Here is a 23324-nt window from a genome sequence, read left to right on the forward strand (position 1 = left end):
TTTTATTGGGTAAAAAAATTGATTAATGTAACCTCACATAACACTGGCATATAAAAGGCCTTTAAATGGTATTTAAACTACATTTAAATAAATGTCAAATACATTCAAAAGAAAAGGCTGACATTTCAAAACACACAAAGTTCGCTTGCAAACAACTTTTGAAGGAATGCAGGTTTAGGTGGGGAAAAGCTGGTCATCGTGCAGCAATATGGTTTCCATCAAATAATTTGGATAGACTCCTGATCTAAAAAGAAAGACATACAAACATTAGCTACTGCATAGCCCTACTTTATGTTTATGTACTTCAGCAATGTGTAAATAAACCATGACCTTGAATCATTTAACTACTTACATTACTTCAATTGTCTCTGTGTCCTCATAGGCTACTTCCTCCACTATTTCCACCTCGACTCCTACCATTATTGTCTTCCTCACTGGGAAACAGAAGTATTTGATTAGAGAGAAAAAACGACATAGCAGCCATGCTGGATCACCTTAGAGAAGAATGACCCTCTTTCACATAAACAGACACATACACTTACTTGCAAAATTGAAGAGAGGGGAACCAGCCCAACTGTGGCAACATCTTCCTGGTTCACTTGGTCCATGCACACAAACACAGCCATGGCCCTCTGTCCTGTGGCTCCTCCATTGACTGCCTAAACAATGCTGGGATGATTCTTCTCCATCAGAACCAGCCAAGGAGGGCTGGTGTGGGGGGACATCCATCCACATTTCAGGGGCATCTAGCCCTGTGTCAGTCTGGCTTTGGATGCTAACTAGGTCTGTGTGGACAGGGCCAAAGGGACTCTCGGTACCAGCCCAGCCCCAGTGGTTCTGAACACACTCTTGGGTGAGGCCATGGCCATCTGAAGACACAGGGGAGAGAACCTAAGAACATTTGACAAAAAGCTATTCCTGTTCATACCATTGATGATGTCTAAAGGGATTCAAGTGAATGGAGAAACCAAGCAAATGGCATTATGTCTATATGTTGGATAGCACTTTAATGAGCATACAAAGACATGGGAATAGGGGAGATGAAGACTGAAACATGGATAAAGAAATGCAAAGAGAGGAGATAGAAGGCTGGATGGGGAAGGGAAGAGATGGAGGAGCGATAATAGTAAGGTGTGGTGAGAAGGGAATGACGTAAGGTAGGATGGAAGATTGTGTGCTGTTCTGTTGCAGCCTGTTGTTGTATCACGTGTTTGGTCCTGCTGTCTCTTTGGCCTGCCAATGGGCCTGCAGAGTTTGGGCAAGGCTCTTAGTCACAAGTCATCTGCCCACACTGGCAAGCACAGAGGGAGTGGTAGGTAAGCAAAGTCAGAATAGCAGCATTGGGAAAACATAATGTTAATTGATACAAACTAGCATAAACCCTGTTTACCCCAAGACAACAAGGCATGCCACTTGAAAACAAACCTAAATCAAGGTTGAAACAGACAAGCAATGAAAGTCCCCTGTACTATTTTGCAATGAGCCTGCAATATTCTCTCACTTTTAACTCATACACCTCACTCTTACTTGTAGTATAGCAACAGATTGCTGGATGCTCCCTGGTCCAAATTGCATGTTCTTCCTCTTTTCCTTCTTCCTCATCCTCCCATTGCCTCAGGGTTGCTGAGCCAAGTCTGCCCAGGTGCCTGTGGTGGCGTAGAGGCTCCCCGTTCGACCACAACCATTTAGGGTTCTGTCCATACATCTCAATCAGGGCTTCTACTGTATACCAAAGCAAAGAAGAATAACTTTGCGTGTTTGATTCCCTAGTTGATAATAGCAGGTCTAGAGGCTAGAGATGAGCCAGATTTGTGCATGGGCTCCACAGCAGTGCCCTCTGATCCTGTCAGTTGCAGAACAGCTTTTGGGATGGGGGGGGGGTGTCAGTCGCAGAACAGCTTTTTGGGGGAGGGGGGGGGGGGGGGGGGTCAGTCGCAGAACAGCTTTTGGACCCCCTTGTGGCCCCCCTAAATGTGGAGTATGAAATAATTTTTACATAACAAATTTTTTCTATCGTTCTTTTTTTACATCCGTTATTAGACAGTGGCAACGATGATGATTATAAACATGGTCTTTTGCCTGCTAATGCCTGCAATGCAGTGAAGAAAACAATATGACAACAATAACGTCTAATGTAACTGGCTCCTCTAACAGTACAACTGGCCCCAGCTTGGCCCCCCCAGTTGAAATGGTCTAGAACCGCCACTGCTTGTGTAATGATGTAATGATGACTCTTGGTGGTCTTACTGTATTACAATACAACACAAATACAATACAACATTATTAGCCTGTGGGACAGTTAATGCTGTGCAGTAGCATTAGGAACATGCACACTCACACATAATATATACACAAAATACAATGCACAATGCAATGGTTGGCCTGGTGAAAATAATGTTGTTTAGCACAATAGTAAGACACTAACAATTGAGACAACTCACAATTTGGCATCATATTCACTTGTTTAAAAATGTGAGATAAAAATCGGCACTATATGCAAATCTATTACTATAAGTACTAATACTATCTATAGTATTACTTTATTACTTAGAGGAATGCAGTCAGCATTGTATTTATCTTCGTTGACAAGTATTACTGTCACATGATTGGCAGGCAGCTGGTCACATGTTAATGCAAGGTCAATCAGGAAATAGTGCGTTGAGCGCCTCAATGAAACTTAAAACACTCGAATGTGCCTGGAATATACCAGTTACTTTCTCGAGTGTTCATTTCATGTTAACAAAACATACTCTGGTAAACGTTTATACTTTGACTTCTGTTCAACTAGATCCACTCTTTTACTCCAAATAAAGGTCTCCAAAGACAACAGCCTAAAATTCAAGTTCATCCCTCCCATTGCTTATTGTAAAGCAAGACATCCGACACTCCCCTTGTATGTAAAGAAGGGCAAGTCAGGGAAGGGGATACTTTATTGCCAGTTGGTATCACAATGTTATTCTTTTCATTCTTAGAAATGAGTTATCCTGGATATGGTGCTCCCGCAGGCGGATACACAGGCAGGGTAAGATCTTACAGACAAGTTTCTTCTATATAAATATGAAGATAAATGGGTATCGGCAGAACCGTTTAGTTGTCCGGAAGTAGAACTGCAAATCGGTCCTGCATAATATAGCATGTGTATATTGCACAGTGTTTTGCGTATACAGTATACTATTTGTTGTATCTAATACAATTTGTAGGCCTGCCTGCCAATGAATCGCTACCATTGGCAAGCCGTAGCAGATCTTTTATGCTTGATGCGCCTCTTTGCTCCAGGTATACCTGTTATTCCTGGAGTGAAGAGGCTTGATGCACTTGTTCGATACAACAGAGGCACACACTCTTACAATGTAACAATCTGAGCTGATCAAAAGGTTACATGAAGTGCAAATGTTACAATGTTAGCTCTACTATGATGGAGTTTGGGCCTACACTTTGTATAAAAAGTTCAGTAGCATATAGGTCGATAGAAGTACTGGTTATGAATTGAGTCATTTCACCCAACCCTTGGAGTGGTCAGGTTCACATAATAGCTGGGACTCACTGTCCTGGTGTTGCCGGCCGAAGTACAGTTTGACACTTTTACTGATTGTAATAAATAATCTATATGAAATAATTCTCAGCCCCTTGACCTCTGCAGAGCAAGTTGTCAATGCACTGATTTGAGACATAATTGTCTGTTGTCTATAGACTATTGGTTAGGTAGTTCAGAGTGAGTCATTGGGATGTTCAACTTTAGTCACTTTCATGGCACCTGACCTATGTTGTCACTAACTGTTTCATAAGTAACCTTATGGTGTTCACGGTTCTCTCTCTCTCTAAATCATTGTGTCTGTCTCGCAGCATGGAGGTGCCCCTGCTGGTGGCCACCCTCCTGGTGGCCCTGGCTTTGGAGGATACGCTGGTCAGCAGCAAGACCCTCTCTATGGATATTTTGCTGCTGTTGCAGGCCAGGTAATAAGACTTTTAGCTTGACATATTGAGCTATCTGCTAGTCTCAACACAGTCAAAACAGCATACTGTAGTCTAAAAATGCATAGCGTTGTTTCGGTCTCAATAAGTATTTTTTGCCCTCCATCTGTACCAGCACCAGATGAAAAAGAACACTGAAGTGTATGAATGCAAATCTACGTATGGGTTTGTCAACTGAGCAGTGCCACGTTGCTCCTGCACCTGACATTGACCACATGAAAAATAGGAAGATTCTGCCAGGCCATGCGTGCCTTGTTTAACTTTTTTAAAAGCACCGATCAAGCCTGTAGGTCTACTGAGAACCACTCAGGCTCAGTGGACACGACAAAGCCCTAGCATTCACTGATCACCCATAGACAGCTAAACAGTACTGTTCTTTTATCACAAGTGTATTTGTTTTGTTTACAATGGCACCACCTGCAGGACAATGAGAGAACCTCTCAAGTGTTGTTCAATTGAACTAATCCTAGAAGAATTTATTACATTTACATTTTGCAGACGCTCTTATCCAGAGCGACTTACAGTAGTGAATGCATACATTTCATGCATTGTTTTGTACTGGCCCCCCGTGGGAATCGAACCCACAACCCTGGCGTTGCACACACCATGCTGGGTATGACGTTTATTGCTAGGTATTAATGCACTGTTGGAGCAAGAAACAAGCATTTCTGTGCACCTGCGAAAACATCTGAAATTCTGTGTATGCAACCAATACACTTAGATTTGATTTTGAATAAAGTCATCAAGCAGCCATCTTGGAGGATGAAGTAGAATTCCTGAGTTACCTAAGCTGTTTCACGCATAGAACTCTCATTATAGGATATCTATGGTTACAGGGCTTTGACTGGATGATTCAATTCCACTATGTCAACTGCACCAGATGAAAAAGAGCACAAACTTCCACTTAGTGACTCCCAAATACAGGTCAAATAGAGAACATTTCACTTGTCCTTCAAATTGAACCAATCATAGAAGACAATTCACACACATGAAACCACAAGGCTTTTATTCAAAAATGCATTTTGTCAGGAATTAAGATGTAGATACTTATATGTAAATAGATAATGCTCATATATACAGAGAGAAACATGTGTGCTAGAGTCATTGAAATATTCATACACATTTAGGTGTGTATGTCCTTTCATCTATTTTCAAAAAAACAAAACAATAAACGCAACGGCTGTATCACTGCTTAAAATGGACGACCCTCCGAGGCCTTTCAATGACACCAAAATCTGAATGAGCAGACATGATCAAAGAAAAAAGTGTGTGTGTATACCAGTTTGTATGATGAAATCAGAGAAGCCTCTGGAATATAAAGCATTATTAGCTTGTTTAACATGGCATAACATGTTAGTTTGTTAGATGTTCATTGATTTATTCAAGACTTCTCCCACACTGCAGCTCTATTTACAGTCTGGTAGTTGGCAGCATGGGAGGTTGTTGCTGGGGAGGAGGGAAGGTCTCCCTCCCTGGTTTAGTTGGCGGGGTGGGGGGGTCCCTCTGGGATGAGGGAGGTGAAGAAGGTGCTGATGAAGGACCAGGTGGAGGCCAGGAAGCCATGGTGGCGGGGAGCAGCGGGAGCTGCCGGGTCCTCTGGAACTTCCTCTCCACTGTCGCCCTCCTCATCCTCCAGCCCTTCATCCATCATCCGCTCCTGAGATGAAGAGAAACAGAACGAGAAAAAGAGAATAAGAGAAGGACCATCGGTTTGAAAAGCAGAGATGGAGAGAGAGAACGTGGCAGAGAGAAAGGAGCAGCTTGGACACAGAGACAGATCAGACAGAAAAACATAACCACACAGACAGAGATGGAATCCATCTTAGACAAGGAGCACCCACCATCTCCTGGATGTCCTGTTGTCTCTCTGCCTCGTCCTGATGAGCTAACCCCGCTCCGGGGTTCTGCAGCTCTGGCCTAAAAGGGAACCAACCAGCCCTATGCCTAGTTAAAACACAATCACAAAATGAGTATCTCACACAGATACAAAGTAAACAGGGTCCTTCAAAAGTATCCATTCTAATGTCAAACGGATAGTGTACAGATGAACTCACAAAAAGACGAGCAGCATGGCGCCTATCACCATGACGAAGCGGCCAAAGGAGGAGTAGAAATACACGATGCTGAGCAAGATGGCGGCGCGGGAGACCGTGTACATCAAGTCCAGCCAATCACGGTTGAATTCGTCCTCATTTAGCACGGCCCCGCCCTGGGCATTCATCTGGATATTGGGATTGGCCGGCCTGTCCTCTTGGATAGGGTTAGGGGCGGGGTTAGGCCCCAGGGGAGGCGGAGCTTCATTTGGCTGTGCGGGTTGGGGGGAGTGGGTGGGACTGGGGGAGGAGGGAGGTGTGGAGGGGGGCTGTGAGGCTGCCACTGCTGCTTGACTGGAAGAGGGAGAGATTGGGGAAGAGAAAGAAAGACACAAATATTAGCGGATAGAAGCTAGTGAATATAACTCATTCCAACGTAGAGAAGTCTGTGGTCCTTATGGGTTGTTAGGATTGGGCCCTAAGTGCAGACGACCCTGACTTACTATTGCATGTAGTAGTGGCGAGCATACATCTGCTGCCACCAGAGGACCTGCATGGGCATGTACATGGGGTGGGGGGGCACACCTGCAGCCATACCCCCCTGTACTGGGACCTGCGTCCCATCTGGCCTGTGGAGGATAAACAGTCACATGTGCATTCAAAAACTATGCGCAAAAGTAGATTAGAAAATTGATCCCAATTAGAAAATTGATCCCAATACACAAGAACAGTGCTTACCATTGCATTATACCAGTAGAGGAAGGATTTTGAGGGTTAAATTGGGGGAAGCCTCCACGATGCCTTAGCCCATCATAACTTCCTGTTACTGAGGAGGCGGCGGACTGACTGTCCTGATTTGGTGCTGTGGCTTGGGAGGTGGAGCCAGCACTGTCTGAACTCTGAGTGACAAGACATACACCAATCATAAACCAGCAGAGGAAAGAGGAGGAATAAAAGCGTTAATATATTGGTAAAAAAACAATGCCACTATGGGAATAAGGACAGCTGCAAAGTAGGGCTGGGCGGTATAGAGTATTTTACTATATACTGGTATTGATGCACAGACAAGTTTGGGTTTTTACTTTACCTTGTATAACTGTATTTCAATGTTTGGTTAGTTAAATGTGTTATGCCACTCCACCGTGTGTAATGTCAGTTGGTTCCTACCCTGTCACATTAACCTCTCCCTCACTTTTTCATTCATTGTGTCAGACAGTGTGTGTGCCCACTATACTCCAACTTTTGGTTGAAATTTCATTGAATGTCCAAAGCCCTATTAAAAACACTTAGAATGTATGTGTAGCCACCCCAGGGTCATGCACTAATAATAAAGCATATTTAGAACTTGACATTTAATTTCTATCTGATTGAATTGTTGAGCTCCACAGAATGACTCCACACCATTAGACGTACCCCAGAGCTGGAGCCGGGGTCAGAGGTCAAAGAGCTGGGGGCGGAGCAGCGGGGCGTGGGCGACGCTGGAGGGGTATGAGAGGCACACACCAGGTGCATCATGTGATAACCCTCTTGCTGTAGGTGGAAATAGAGGGTTGGATGTGGGGGGGAAAAGGAGAGGGGCATAATTAATAATTTGATTCTGTTTTGGTGATCGGTGTGAGAGCGAGCGAGCGCGAATTTCAGGGAACAGGCTAGAATTCAGGGACAAAGCCAACCTCAATGTTGCTTACTACATTAGATAAGCTATTGTTATATCGCCACAGTCTCTTCTGCCTCACGCTCACCCTCTCTCACAAACACAAGGGGGTGGGCCCTATGAAATAAAGGCTCAGCAGTCAGTTGTCTGTTATGTCTTGAGGTATCTGTGATATTGCATACCAAATTCTAACATTTCAGATACAGTGTTAGTCCACCATACTCCAAACTTCGACCATATGCCACAGCGGAAAAACAGAGACAAGGTCGAGGGTGGTCTTTACCTTCCTGAGGACATCCCTCAGCTGCAGGTGGTCCTGGAGGAGATGGCCCGAGTACACCAGCCGCTGATCCTTGGATGACTAAGACAACACAACTGTCAGTCTGAGAAAGCCTGTTGCAGAATACACAACTAGAGCATGATAAGACCTAAATGCAAAAATTATGGAAATGTAACACGTGCCTCTAGCTCTTAATTATGCAATAACAATGGTGCTGAAAGTATATCAACAAGGTGGTAGGGCAATATTTCTTGCACATACACATGTATGTTTATTAATACAGAAGTAATACTGCAACCATTGACCTAAATGTTTCACTGATCTGATACAATGACCGTACATGACATTAGTAACATCTCTGGTTGGAAAATGTGCACATTGTTTTTATGTAGATTTGAGAATATTTGCATGAAAATCTGGCAGCATTTGGATGGAAACCCAGTTTGTGTTCCAGAAGAGAGTAAGCATCTTCAGATTAGATTACATTAGTTTGGGGTAGATTACACACATGAACGCATGCCTGCAGCATCACAAGACAGTGCTTTACAGAATTTTCACATTATGTGTACAGAACCAGTCAAACGTTTTGTATGGTTCTATGTAAGAATGCTGTTCATCGATTACAGCTCAGCATTTAACACCATAGTACCCTCCAAACTCGTCATTAAGCTCGAGATCCTGGGTCTCGACCCCGCCCTGTGCAACTGGGTCCTGGACTTCCTGATGGGCCGCCCCCAGGTGGTGAGGGTAGCTAACAACATCTCCACCCCGCTGATCCTCAACACTGGGGTCCCACAAGGGTGCGTTCTCAGCCCTCTCCTGTACTCCCTGTTCACCTACAACTGTGTGGCCATGCACGCCTCTAACTCAATCATCAAGTTTGCAGACGACACTACAGTGGTAGGCGTGATTACCAACAACGACGAGACGGCCTACAGGGAGGAGGTGAGGGCCCTCGGAGTGTGGTGTCAGGAAAATAACCTCGCACTCAATGTCAACAAAACAAAGGAGATGATTGAGGACTTCAGTTAACAGCAGAGGGAGCAGCCCCCTATCTACATTGACGGGACAGTAGTGGAGAGGGTGGAGAGTTAAGTTCCTCGGCGTACACATCACGGACAAACTGAAATGGTCCACCCACACAGACAGCGTGGTGAAGGCGGCGCAGCAGCGCCTCTTCAACCTCAGGAGGCTGAAGAAATTCGGCTTGTCACCAAAGACACTCAAACTTTTACAGATGCAAAATCGAGAGCATCCTGTCGGGCTGTATCACCGCCTGGTACGGCAGCTGCTCCGCCCATAACCGGAAGGCTCTCCAGAGGGTAGTGAGGTCTGCACAACGCATCACCAGGTGCAAACTACCTGCCCTCCAGGACACCTACACCACCCAATGTCACAGGAAGGCCAAAAAGATCATCAAGGACAGCAACCACCCGAGCCACTGCCTGTTCACCCCGCTATCATCCAGAAGGCGAGGTCAGTACAGGTGCATCAAAGCTGGACCCGAAAGACTGAAAAACAGCTTCTATCTCAGGGCCAATAGACAGTTAAACAGCCATCACTAACATTGAGTGGCTGCTGCCAACATACTGACTCAACTCAAGCCACTTCAATAATGGGAAAATTGATGTAATCAATTTATCACTTGCCACTTTATATTATATAATGTTTACATAACCTACATTATTCACCTCATATATATATACTGTACGCTATACCATCTACTGCATCTTGCCATCTTGATGTAATTAGATGTATCACTAGCCACTTTAAACAATGCCGCTTATATGTTTTCATACCCTACAATACTCATCTCATATGTATATACTGTACTCCATACAATCTATTACATCATGCCTACGCCGTTCGGCCATCACTCATTTATATATTTTTATGTACATATTCATTCCTTTACACTTGAGTGTACAAGGTAGTTGTTGTGGAATTGGTAGATTACTTGTTAGATATTACTGCATGGTCGGAACTAGAAGCACAAGCATTTCGCTACACTTGCATTAACACCTGCTAACCATGTGTATGTGACAAATACATTTGATTCGTTTTAGAACACCTACTCATTCAAGGGTTTTCCTATATTTTCACAATTTTCTACATTGTAGAATATTAGTAAAGACATCAAAACTATGAAATAACCCATATGGAATCATGTAGTAACCAAAAAAGTGTTAAACAAATCTAAATATATTTTATATTTGAGATTCTTCAAAGTAGACACCCTTTGCTTTGATGACAGCTTTGCATACTCTTGGCATTCTCTCAACCAGCTTCATGAGGAATGCTTTTCAAAAAGTCTTGAAGGATTTCCCATATATGCTGAGCACTTGTTGGCTGCTTTCATTCACTCTGCGGTCCAACTCATCCCAAACCATCACAATTGGGTTGAGGTCGGGTGATTGTGGAGGCCAGGTCATCTGATGCAGCACCATCACACTCTCCTTCTTGGTCAAATAGCCCTTAAACAGCCTGGAGGTGTGTTGGGTCATTGTCCTGTTGAAAAACAAATGATAGCCCCACTAAGCGCAAACCAGAGTGGATGGAGTATCGCTGCAGAATGCTGTGGAGGCCATGCTGGTTAAGTGTGCCTTGAATTCTAAATAAATCACTGACCGTGTTACCACCAAAGCACCCCCACTCCATCCCACCTCCTCCTCCTCCATGCTTCACAGTGGGAACCACACATGCAGAGATCATCCGTTCACCTACTCTGCGTCTCACAAAGACACAGCGGTTGGAAGCAAAAATCTCTAATTTGGACTCATCAGACCAAAGGACAGATGTCCACTGGTCTAATGTCCACTGCTCGTGTTTCTTGGCCCAAGCAAGTCTCTTCTTATTGGTGTCCTTTCTTCGCAGCAATTCGACCATGAAGGCCTGATTCACGCAATCTCCTCTGAACAGTTGATGTTGAGATGTGTATGTTACATGAACTCTGAAGCATTTGATTGGGCTGCAATCTGAGGTGCAGTTAATTCAAATGAACGTATCCTCCGCAGCAGAGGGAACTCTGGGTCTTCCTTTCCTGTGAAAGTTTCCGTATTGACTGACCATGTCTTAAAGTATCGATGGACTACCATAATATGGACTTGGTCTTTTACCAAATAGGGCTATCTTCGGTATACCACCCCTACCTTGTCACAACTGATTGGCTCAAACGCATTAAGGAAAGAAATTCCACAAATTCACTTTTAACAAGGCACACCTGTTAATTGAAATATATTCCAGGTGACTACCTCATGAAGCTGGTTGAGAATGCCAAGAGTGTGCAAAGCTGTCATCAAGGCAAAGGGTGGCTATTTGAAGAATCTCAAATATATTTTGATTTGTTTAACACTTTTTTGGTTACTACATGATTACATGTTTTTTCATAGTTTTTACATCTTCACTATTATTCCACAATGTAGAAAATAGTAAAAATAAAAACCCTTGAATGAGTAGGTGTCCAAACTTTTGACTGGTACTATACGTAAATGTGGACCTATGTACATGTAAAATCAAGCATTTCAAATCCCAAAAATGTAGTCTATGCTCAGAAGTGATAGTTGGGTTTTGGTTTTGTGGTCAAGGCGCATCAAGATAGTGCTCACAAATAAACAATGTGGCAGAGAACCCAATGTGTCATTCATTTTGGAAAACCTTACCCTTGCAAATGAACTATTAAGACAATATCCCTTAACTAATCCCTTAATTTTGGATGCTTGGTTGGTTGCTGTGGTTACACAGTTTTGTTGTGCTTTCCCAGGTGGATGTCCCCTTTTGAGATTTACTTTCAGTTTATGGAGCTCAGCCAGAAAACAATGAGACTGTCTACAGCCTCCTTTTGGTAATAGAAAATGCTAAGATGAATAGCCCAACTGCAATTACCTCACAAGTGTATAACATGAAAAATCAGGGCTTATTTCTTCCTCCGATTCTGGAGAAGTAAGTCTACTTCAATGCTATACTGAACAAAAACACAACATGTAAAGTGTTGGTCCCATGTTTCATGCTGAAATAAAAGATTGCAGAAATGTTTCATAAGGCCACTCTAAAATGAGCAGTTTTGACACAACACAATGCCACAGATGTCTCAAGTTATGAGGGAGGGTGCAATTGGAATGCTGACTGCAGGAATGTCCACCAGAGCTGTTGCAAGAGAACTTCTCTACCATAAGCTGCCTCCAACGTCGTTTTAGAGAATTTGTCAGTACGTCCAACCAGCCTCACAACCGCAGACCACGTGTATGGCGTTGTGTGGGTGAGCGGTTTGCTGAAGTCAACGTTGTGAACAGAGTGCCCCATGGTGGCGGTGGGGTTATGGTATGGGCAGGCATAAGCTACGGACAATGAACACAATTGCATTTTATCGACGGCAATTTGAATGCACAGAGATACTGTGTCAAGATCCTAAGGCCCATTGTCGTGCCATTCATCCACCGCCATCACCTCATGTTTCAGCAAAAAAACAAAAAAATGGCAGTACCCACTCACCGGCTTGCTTGGGTACACGTTCGAGATGTGACTCTTCAGTTTCTCCACCGTCCAGTTGAGAAAACAGTTTATTGTCTGGTCGTCATACTTCTGGTTGGGGGCCTTGATGACTAAGGTGACGGGACTGTCAACTGCTCCTGGGTCCATGGTTCATATTAATGGGTGTGTCAAGGGGATGGGAAAGGACAGGGCCCGCCTCCTACACCTGAGGAGGAAGACTCCCTCAGATCATTTTCATCATTGTGATCTCAAGTCCAGCTCAGCTAATGACTATGGTGGACAGGGAAATTTCCCCTCTAAAGAGCTGTCATTGGCAGGGAGACGGTTCTGTGTCCAATCACAATGTAATCCTGGTGGAGAGTGAAGCAGCTATGTTTCTTGGGGTTCTGTCAAATAGAGAGAAAGTGATTAAGACCATGCTTCTCAAACATCTGAACATTTTGAACGTCCTTACTTGTGGTACTAGCTAGGCTACTCAAATGTATTGACATGCACAGATTGACAGTCTCTGGAATTGTTCATGTTAATTTATAATAAAAAAAAACAGGAATATTGGCTAGCTAGCTAATACTTTTAAATGCTTTTATAATGTAATTAATGAGTGAGACACACAGTCAGTCCTGATGATCACTATTTAATCCTATGTATGGCCAGTTTAAGAAAATATTGTTGCTCGAGTGCTTAGTCAGCATTTTACTATATTCAACAGAAGTCACGGATAAACATAAACACAGACACTGGACCTCTGACACCCCTGGCCTAGCAAGCAACAATTCAGGGAGAGACATTCGAGTCTTCAGAACACCTGTCGCGTTGCGTCATACCGCTGTCAAAACGAGCCATCCGGCCAGAGACTAGTTAGCGAGCTACTTGTTAATTGTTTACACTATCCACCAAAACGAGTCTATGTAGAAAGTAACTGTATGATGTTAACTACTTTAGCAGATCTGACAAATATACGTTCGTCTTACACGAGTGCTGTGCTATCAAAGCTACAGAGATTAGTATTGCTAACTAGCTAGCTACCTATTAGCCAAGCTAACTTTACGTTAGCATATCATTAATTGTTTGTTTGCTACTTGTCTTGATAATACGAACAACGTGACAGTATCGGGGACGGGAGGCTTATTCATACACAACATTAACTTACTGTAGAATCTTTGAGTATTTTCGACCCCTTTTGACTGCTCCTTGCCAGTTCGACAGTTTTTTTTGGTGAGTCGGGGCGTAATACCGGAAACTACGTAATAATATTCAACCGACAGCTAGTTGGTGACAGTCATAGAGATAGAGGGCACTATAAAAACTCATGTGTTAGTCGTCCAACGAAAGTATTTGTATATATATTAGAAATGTTGATGAGAAATGTACATTTTGTCAGTCTGGGAAATAATCACTTGAGCATTTTTTCCCCAATGTGTGTATGAGACATGTTGTGGATCTTCTGATTTGGTAGGGACATCTGCAAGTTTGTGCTGTTCTTTTTGATACTGCAAGATTCTCAACTAATGAAAAATATGTGATGAATTTTATTATAATTCTTACTAATTCTTCTCAAATTGATTAAATCGTACCACCCCTTCAATCTACACACAATACCCCATAAAGGCAAAGCAGAAACGGTTCAGACATTTTTGCAAATGTCTAAAAATAAAAAATAAATCTATGAAATATTACATTTACATTATTCAGACCCTTTACTCAGTACTTTGTTGAAGCACCTTTGCCAGTGATTACAACCTTGAGTCTTCTTGGGTATGACGCTACAACCTTGGCACACCAGTACTTGGGGAGTTTCTCCCATTCATCTCTGCAGATAATCTCAAGGTCTGTCAGGTTGGATGGGGAGCGTTGCTGCACAGCTATTTACAGGTCTCTCCAGAGATGTTCAATTGGGTTCAAATCCGGGCTCGGGCTGGGCCTCTCAAGGACACTCAGAGACTTGTCCCGAAGCCACTCCCACGTTGTCTTAGCTGTGTGTTTAGGGTAGTTGTCCTGTTGGAATGTGAACCTTTGCCCCAGGCTGAGGTCCTAAGCACTCTGGATCAGGTTTTCATCAAGGAGGCCTCTACTTTGCTCTGTTCATCTTTGCCTCGATCCTGACTAGTCTCCCAGTCCCTGCCCCTGAAAAACATTCCCACAGCATGATACTGCCACCACCATGCTTCACCATAGGGATGGTGGCAGACATTTTTTTGGTAGCCTTCCCCAGATCTATGACTCTACAAAATCCTGTCGCAGAGCTCTACAGACAATTCATTCAACCTCATGGCTTAGTTTTTGCTCTGCGATGCACTGTCAACTGTGGTACCTTTTATAGGCAGGTGTGTGTCTTTCCAAATCATGTCCAATCAATTGAATTTACCACAGGTGGACTCTCAAGGATGATCAATGGAAACAGGATGCACCTGACCTCAATTTAGTGTCTCATAGCAAAGGGTCTGAATACTTATGTAAATAAGCTATTTCTGTTTTTATTTTTCATAAATGTGTAAAAATGTCTAAAAACCTGTTTTCACTTTGTCATCTGGGGTTATTGTGTGTAGATTGCTGAGGATTTTTAAAATTTAATCCATTTTAGAATAAGACTGTAACATAACAAAATGTGGAAAAAATCAAGGGTTCTGAATACATTCCGAAGGCATTATATATAAGTTAAATTTGGGGAGATCTAATTGTATGATGGCTGCCTAGTAGCTTGACTGAGTCTCTTGCATTTGATAACATAATATGGAGTCAGAATTAACATTGGTTATATTTTGTTGTTACACTTATCTGTTATCCTCATTTATAAATGGAATATCTTATAGAATTCTACAGTCTGGCCACACAGGAATGTTGTTTGTGATTTACACATTTTTTTATATATTTTTATTTAACCAGGCAAGTCATGTAAGAACACATTCCTATTTACCACAGCTAAGCCTGGATGGCACTGGATCAATTATGTGCTGCCCTATGGGACTCCCAATCACAGCCGGATGTGAGACAGCATGGATTTAAACCAGGGACACCTCTTGCACTGAGATGAATTGCCTTAGACCGCTGCGCCACTCGGGAGCCCTCATTTATATCTCGTTTTAGCATGGACATTGCCTTTGAGGGCGTCCACCATTTTAAAGTAGTCAACTGGCTGGGGGTTCCTTTGGGTTGGGAGTAATCAGCCAATGACTTCCAATTTAAATTGGGTGTTGTGGTTTGTAAATGGCTCTAAACTATATAACCACCATCTAGTGGCCACAATAAATGAATGACACACAATATTTGGTTTCAGAACTAAATCAGCAATATTAGCTTTACACTTTATTTAAACACAAAATAAGAAGAAAATGGATTACTTTAAAATTGAGATAGTGTCAATGGCGCTGCCCATGCATGCTAAAATAGCAGGTATGCAAAGATGAGGCTTCTATCTATCTCTATGGTGTAACCCCAGATCTGCTCCCTGGTTCAAACCAGGAAGCATCTCTCTGAAGCATTATCAGCAAAGACTCAGACTCCTCGGGAGAGGTGATGCCTACAGAGAGAAAGAGACAGCTATGACCTTATATCTGTAGTTATAGGGCCAGATTACAGTAAATTCCATGTGTATCTTCTTGGGAGTGTACTGTCAAGGGTGGGTGTCGGTGCCTTTCAGAGTGGTCCTATATAGGCTAATTAAGACCTAGTAGGCCTACACATATGCAAAAACATACACAGACATGCTTGCACATACAGACACAAGCGCACACATATACATTTGTCTGATGATGGCAGAAGAGTAGGGCTCATGTGAATATTGTTTGCGAACTAAGGGGTGTGTTCAGGAGAGAACAATGTTACAGAATGTTCAGATAGAGAAAAAAGTTATAAAAAATTATATTCAGTTTCAAACATATTGTGTGGAGAGACATGATTATCTTTCAGGTAGAATATGGAATCATGTTATCTCTATCCATTACTGTTCTACCTGAAACGTTAAAAACATTTCACCTCACTGAATAGACCCATGACTCCTTACTCAGTGGGCAAAACTGGTTAAAATTATGTCATAATGACATCGAACCAAGACAGAAGGAGGAAGCTGGGAGATGGAGGTTCATAGTTGAATGGCGATATTGTACTGCATTGTTGTGATGTAAGAAATGCAGAAGGAAAACCGTGTGGATTCATCATACACCAATCACAGAGGTTAATCCATTTGTTTTGATTAAGACGTCATTCATTTTGTTTAGAATTGTCACGTCTACTCCTGCTTTCCGGCGCTCGATGTCGGTCTACTAACCACCGTTCCTGGCAACCCATCTATACGAGCACCTCCATCTATACAAACTGTGAGGAATAATTATCTTTTTACATCAGCACATGTATCAATATGTTCTATTGTTTTGTTAAGCTACATGCTTGTGTGGCTAAATAGGGGGTAAAACTGTTGAGGCATGCAGAAGGCTGTTTCTCAAACTAGAGTCACATAAGAAACCACTTGATACTGAAATACAATAACGGGCTCAGAGTGTACAGGAAGTGCGTCACGAGGCTGGGACCAGCCTGCACGCCAACGATAGGATGAGTAAGTTTAAACCATGCTCATCCTCCCTCTGACAGGCCAGCAGTGAGCGGGAACTATCTCTGTCAGAGTATTTAAGGAAGAACAAAGGATGGGACACTCAGTTCTCTGTATACTCTGCGAGGTGGTGCAGTGAGCCCGTATATACGAACATCATATTTACCATTTGTACTATCATTCTATTTACTTAAAGATGAATTAAATAATCATTGCAAAACTAAGTTGCATGGTTGGTTTATATCCTAATACCAGATTCGATTGACGCAACCCAACAGAACACTTGCGCCTCATCATTAGGCACACCTGAACTTCATCACCTCCCTGATTACTTCCCATGTATCTTGCACTCCGTTGTTATCACCCACCAGACAATAGTGTTTATGTTTCCATGTTAGATGCAGCTCTTGTTTTGTTCCATGGTCTTAGTCATTCAACTCACTAACTGCACTTGTTTCCTGACTCTGCGTCTATGTTACAAGCATTTAATCAATACAGTAGCCCAGATGTATCCTGGCAAACAAGCTTTCAAAGTCATTTTTTTAATGTCATAAAAACAACTTGTGCTTAGATTTAAGTTATGATACTGACCAGTCTCCTTGCAAAGTTGTTTATACTACTTGGTCATTATTTATTACTGTAAGTGGAACATTTTATTTTATATAATATTAATCCAAACTTTTCCAAAACCACTTTTTTATTAAAGAAATAAAAAAAATCAAGAATTGGCTAAACAGAATAAAATGTCCTTCAAAATAAGCAATAAGTTCAACTAAATTTGTTTTATGTATTTAACTATTCCTTTTTACCCATGTATTATGTAAAGTATCTTGGCCATCTTTTATATATTCCTTACCAGTGTCATATTTTGTCTTATCGTGTGGACACTATTATGCCTCTTTGGGGGTTGAATTGAACGTGTTTATAACTTGAACGAGTTTTGTAATAAGATCAAAATGAATAAAAACAGAAGTCAAGCAACCTGTGACCTACTGATGAAGTGAATCAACATGCTTGTCATGCTAATGTCGTGCGAATGACTGATGATCTCACAAAACATCACTTAAATGAAATGCACTAATCTTCTAAGCTTGCTAAATTGTCCACGACTGTGATAATGTGACACTTACAGCTCAGACATACCGGTAGGATTGTCAAACGTTTGCCTGCCAACAGTACTTAGCACCTCTGAACAGAGTGTCAGCAGTCAATATCTTCTGTGTTCACACAGCAAAGACCTTGAATTCGTCAGCCACCTTTTTAACATACTCCAAACCAGTTGGCAGTAACGTTGTTTGGCAATGCATGTCTGCTTATGGTTTAGATTGCGCTAATGTTGCTATTTTGTAGAAAGCCTTGACTATACTAGCCGATGGACACAGCTAGATAACTACCTAGCAAGATGATGAAGAAATGATTTAATTCACTCTCCATAATCCCATACTGCCAGTCCATAGCCGAATGTTGTTGTTTATTTTTACCCAGTTTTACCCCATTTTTTTACAGACTCGGGAGAGGCGAAGGTCAAGAGCCGTGCGTCCTCCGATATATACAACCCAACCCGAACTACTTCTTGACACAATTCCAACTTAACCCAGAAGCCAACCGCACAAATGTGTCGGAGGAAACACCGTGTCAGCGTGCACTGCACCCAGCCCGCCACAGGAGTCACAAGTGCGCGATGGGACAATGACATCCCTGCCAGCTAAGCCCTAACCCGGATGACGCTGGGCCAATTGTGCGCCGCCCCGGTTGCGACAGAGCCTGGACTCAAACCCAGAATCTCTAGTGGCACAGCTAGCACTGCAGTGCAGTCCCTTAGACCACTGCGCCACTCGGCAGGCCCAAGGCTGAATGTTCAGGTACCTAGCTAACGTTAGCATATTCGCTAGCTATCACAACATAAAGGACACCACTAACTCGGCAGCTAACACAGGCAGCTAATCAATAGTGATGTAATTATAATGTCAATACTAGCCACAGTGGTTTGCTAGCTTGGAGGAAGTATTTAGTTCAGAGATTCAGTTTCAGAGTGTTTAATAGTCACATGCACATGGTTGCAGGTGTAATTGTAGGGTACAGTGGAAATCTTAGGCTTCGATCTCTAAGTGGAATAAAATTATGAAAATTGTAATAAAAAATAGCAATGGAAATAAGATGAACTACCATGGCAGTGATGAATGAATAAATGTCCATTGGGGTGGAGGCAGAGTAAAGACTTGAGGGGGTGGGGGGGAATGTCCATAGTGGGAGTGTTATGTGTTTTGTCTGTGTCAACTTCTACAATAAATATAATCCATACAATTATGAAATATTTACAATCCTCATTATTTTATAGTCCTAGTTAAATTCAATAAAGTTTTTTTCATGGTTATTGTATTTATTATTATTATTTGATTTGTGATTCTGTGTACCTGATATCACTTCCCACCATGTTAGTTTGTTGTTCTCCATTTAAGAAAACAACCCCTTCCTACAATGACACCAGATTCAGGAAGTGTCATAATTTATTTGGTGTGAAAACAATGGTGCAAAGCTAAATAAATATAAACATTCAGTTTTATCTATTTATCCATGTTTCATGTTGTTTGTATGTCCCACTCATTCATTTCCACCCTGCTTGGCTAAGGGATGACCAGGAATGTTCTCTTGATAAGTGTGTGAATTAGACCATTTTCCTGTCCTGCTAAGCATTCAAAATGTAACGAGTACTTTTGGGTGTCAAGGAAAATGTATGGAGTAGAAAGTACATTATTGTCTTTTGGAATGTAGTGAAGTAAAAGTAAAACTTGTCAAAAATATAAATAGTAAAGTACACATACCCCACAAAACCACTTAAGTAGTACTTTCAAGTATTTTTACTTAAGAACTTTACACCACTGGCAAAAAAACTACCATCCCATAGCCTACATTCCGTAGAAAGTGTGACTGGCTCATCTATTGATGTAGAAAATTGCCTATTTTTTTTACTTTTGTGTTGGCTCCCACACGTGTGGGTTCGTGCTCTCTGATTGGCTCAAAGTCAAGTTGTTGGTGCCTATTCTACAAGTAGAAACGGTAGGTTTGTCGCTACCGGGGCGATTCGCAGCAGGTACCGCTTTTGTTGTAGCAAGAGAAGGAAGAGCCTGTACCACTGCGATAAATACCTATCGTCAGTGAGATTATAGGTGTGTTTAATGGTTTAAGGATTAAGGGTACTCCCAAAACATAAAGAATACACTAGGCTATTTAGGCTATATAACACCTCAAATGGCTCCCATTTCTGCCAAACACAATGCAACATGTGATCGATAGTAACTGTCATTAAAATGTGATTGATAGGGTCTCTAATCAATAGGGTTCAAATCCAGGTCGCATTACAACTTTTGTGCTATCTTCAATTGCTGTCATCTGGCTACTGGAAATGTATCAAAAAGGTTTACAACAAGTTGATATGATTTGTGAATCTTATTCAACTTTAATCTAATGAATTCTACATACAAGTGAGGTCAGTAAATATAAAGAATACATATGCACATATATCTGTGCATTTTCCAAATCAGTTTCACAAACCCATATTGTCATTGTTCTGTTCCAATAAATAACTAATAGCCACCTAAAACAAGTTTGCCCTCATTTTATATCACAATTATTATAGTTTGTATTAATAACAATTGCACTACCTGGGTGAGATTCAGTAAAACATTTTTTAAACGATCTTAATTCCTGAATGTGTTTTATAAATGTATTGTTTATGACATTGACTTATTTGCCATTGTGCATATGTGACTCACCACCTGGACTTGGTCTTATGTAGCAAAATTTGAAATTGTGTTTTTTACATTGGTTAAAAGTAGAGACTCAGAGCTACAAAATTGTATATCATATACTGCATTTGAGGAACAATGGGAAAGTAATTCTGCTTTGAAAGTTGATCCACTTGTAAACTCACTTTTGAGAAAATGGCCATTGAATTTTTTTGGTATCTAGTGAAGAGTTCTTATTTGTCTACACCCATTCAGCATCGTTCACACCCATCTAGTTTCGCTCTCGGAGAGCACACTTGATGCTCTGGCCGATGATTTGTTTACCTATGGATGACATGAAAAAAGCCTAACCAGCTCTGCTGGCAACAATTTCATTAAGCTTTTTTACAGCCCTTTACATATTCAACGGGTGTTGTACACACGTCACGTAGCAAGCAGTTGCTAATCAACAGATAGTTTGTTGATAGTATGACATAGTATTCGGACTATCCAAGTGTTTGTGTTTCTGTCTATTCGTGGTATTACATACTTAACATGTGAACTGTCCTCAGTGAATTGTATGTATTTACTGTATTAACTGTTTTTCAATGTTTGATACTTTATACTGTTTGTCTTGTATACTTGTGATTCATTCATCCTTTACCTTTTGTCTGTATGTTTGTTTTGTTTGTTATCTCTTTGTACTGTTTGAAGTGTGCATCTATCATCCCTCTCTCTCTGGGGGATGCCGGATACAACAGTCCCTCAGTGTTGGAGTAAGACACGACAGGCTCCTGAGGGCACTAGCTCTCCAGGTGCTTTGCCAGAAGCTCGATTGTGGAATGTTGCCCAGGAGTTCTCGTTCTGCTCCCAGGGCGAGGGCCAGGCCTTCCACTACTCACCTACATCTGGATTTCTTCATCCCCAGTACGCCCATGGTGGACTCCAGTCCGCTCGTGCTAGCAGCACCTTCGACCCGTATTCCAGTTGCCCTACCACACTGGACTCAGCCTGCTGGGACATAGGAGTTGAGAACCCCTATCCCACACACCAGGGTTTCCTCTACAGGGAAGTCTCAGATGAGTACTCAAGTCCCTCAGGAGGCTCTTTCATGCTATGCAAGAAGCCCCACTACCTGAACTGTCTTCCCAGTGTGTGGAAGACATCTTTGGGCAGATGTAGATGGAGCAGACAGAGTTCAGTGGAAGGACCAGTAAACACCCCTGCCATATTCTAAGTCTTCAATGGTGAGGGTTGCCAACACTCCAGGTTTGAATAGTGAGAAGTAGTTCTATTCGGGACTGTTTCAATTAAGCAAATAATGAACATTTTAATTATGTCAATGGACTTATAATCAATCCCAAAATGAGTTTGGCAACATATAGGCAGACCTGAATGTATTAGCCATGTAGAATAAGACTGTACAATAGGACTGTTGCATGAATGAACATAGCTGCTGCGCTGTTATGTAGGAGGTACGTTACTACTATAATATAGGGTTAATCTATTTATTTTTAAACATGTATTTAACCAGGCGAGTCAATTAGGACCATGGGACCCATGTATTTACTGGTTATAAATGGTGAATAATATAAGTAGAATAATAGATTGACAATTAATTTTACATAATTATCACAATTTATTGTATTTATTCCAAATAAACACCTACTTTATTTATTATCTCATAATTGACAGTGAAATAGGACAACCATACCATACCTGCAGTAATTTGAGTCAAGTGTGCCGGTAAGTAGCACCCATCTAATTTAGGAGAAAGCTTTTAGCCTTTAAATCACTCTTCCTTCGATTTGATAGATACACTTTTGCAGAGATTAGACTACAACCAAAAACGGCGGAACGTTTTAGGAGGCGGAACGTTTAAATTGGTGTGATATTTCCTAGACGCCTGGAAATACATCACTTCCGGATTTGCAGTTCGCACGAGACAGTTGGAAACACGTTTGTTTTGCACCTCTTATTAAACACATTTCCTTCATTAACTGACTGGAAATCAAGTCGTTGGAAGTAACTATCGCACAGGTAATGTGGTTTTATTTCTCCCTGCCTTCGTAGTTGCAATTAGCTTTGTACCTCAACCAGAGACCTGGTCTCAGAGCATTTATTATTCTGTATGTAAATCCGACACAAAAATATAAAATCAACTGATGCAACTATTTTACTGAGTTACAGTTCATATAAGGAAATCAGTCAATTGAAATAATTTCATTAGACCCTAATGATGGTTTCACGTTACTGGACAGGGGCGCAGGCATGGGTGGGCGGGGCTTGGGATAGCGTAGGCCCACCCACTGGGGAGCTAGGCCCAGCCAATCAGAATAAGTTGTAACCCACAAAAAGGCTTTATTACAGACAGAAATACTTCTCAGTTTCATCAGCTGTCTGGGTGGCTCGTCTCAGACGATCCCGCAGGTGAAGAAGCCGTGTGTGGAGGTCCAGGGCTGGCGTGGTCTCACGTGGTCTGAGGCTGGTTGGACATACTGCCAAATTCTCTAAAACTACGTTGGAGGCGGCTTATGGTAGAGAAATTAACATTAAATTGTCTGGCAACAGCTCGAGTTGATGTTGCTGCAGCATTGTGTTATGACAAAACTGCACATTTAAGAGTGGT

General features: G+C 42.0%; 2 protein-coding genes across 2 annotated transcripts in view; one reads left to right on the plus strand and one right to left on the minus strand.

Annotated features, from left to right (window-relative positions):
• Nucleotides 1-12097: 12097 nt before the first annotated feature.
• Nucleotides 12098-12828, minus strand: herp2 (Homocysteine-responsive endoplasmic reticulum-resident ubiquitin-like domain member 2 protein). Its single transcript, NM_001146672.1, is given in 1 exon segment — nucleotides 12098-12828. A coding segment is annotated over 1 exon segment (231 nt). The 5' UTR covers nucleotides 12575-12828; the 3' UTR covers nucleotides 12098-12343.
• A 9599-nt stretch (nucleotides 12829-22427) lies between these two features.
• Nucleotides 22428-23324, plus strand: part of LOC106581260 (ribosome biogenesis protein BMS1 homolog) — a 38847-nt gene continuing 37950 nt past the window's right edge. The window contains exon 1 of the mRNA XM_014163214.2: nucleotides 22428-22735. The gene's annotated coding sequence lies outside the window, so the exon portion shown is untranslated. The remainder of the gene's footprint in view (nucleotides 22736-23324) is intronic.

The sequence above is a fragment of the Salmo salar genome, chromosome ssa02 (genome assembly GCF_905237065.1).
Source record: "Salmo salar chromosome ssa02, Ssal_v3.1, whole genome shotgun sequence".
NCBI classification, from domain to species: domain Eukaryota; kingdom Metazoa; phylum Chordata; class Actinopteri; order Salmoniformes; family Salmonidae; genus Salmo; species Salmo salar.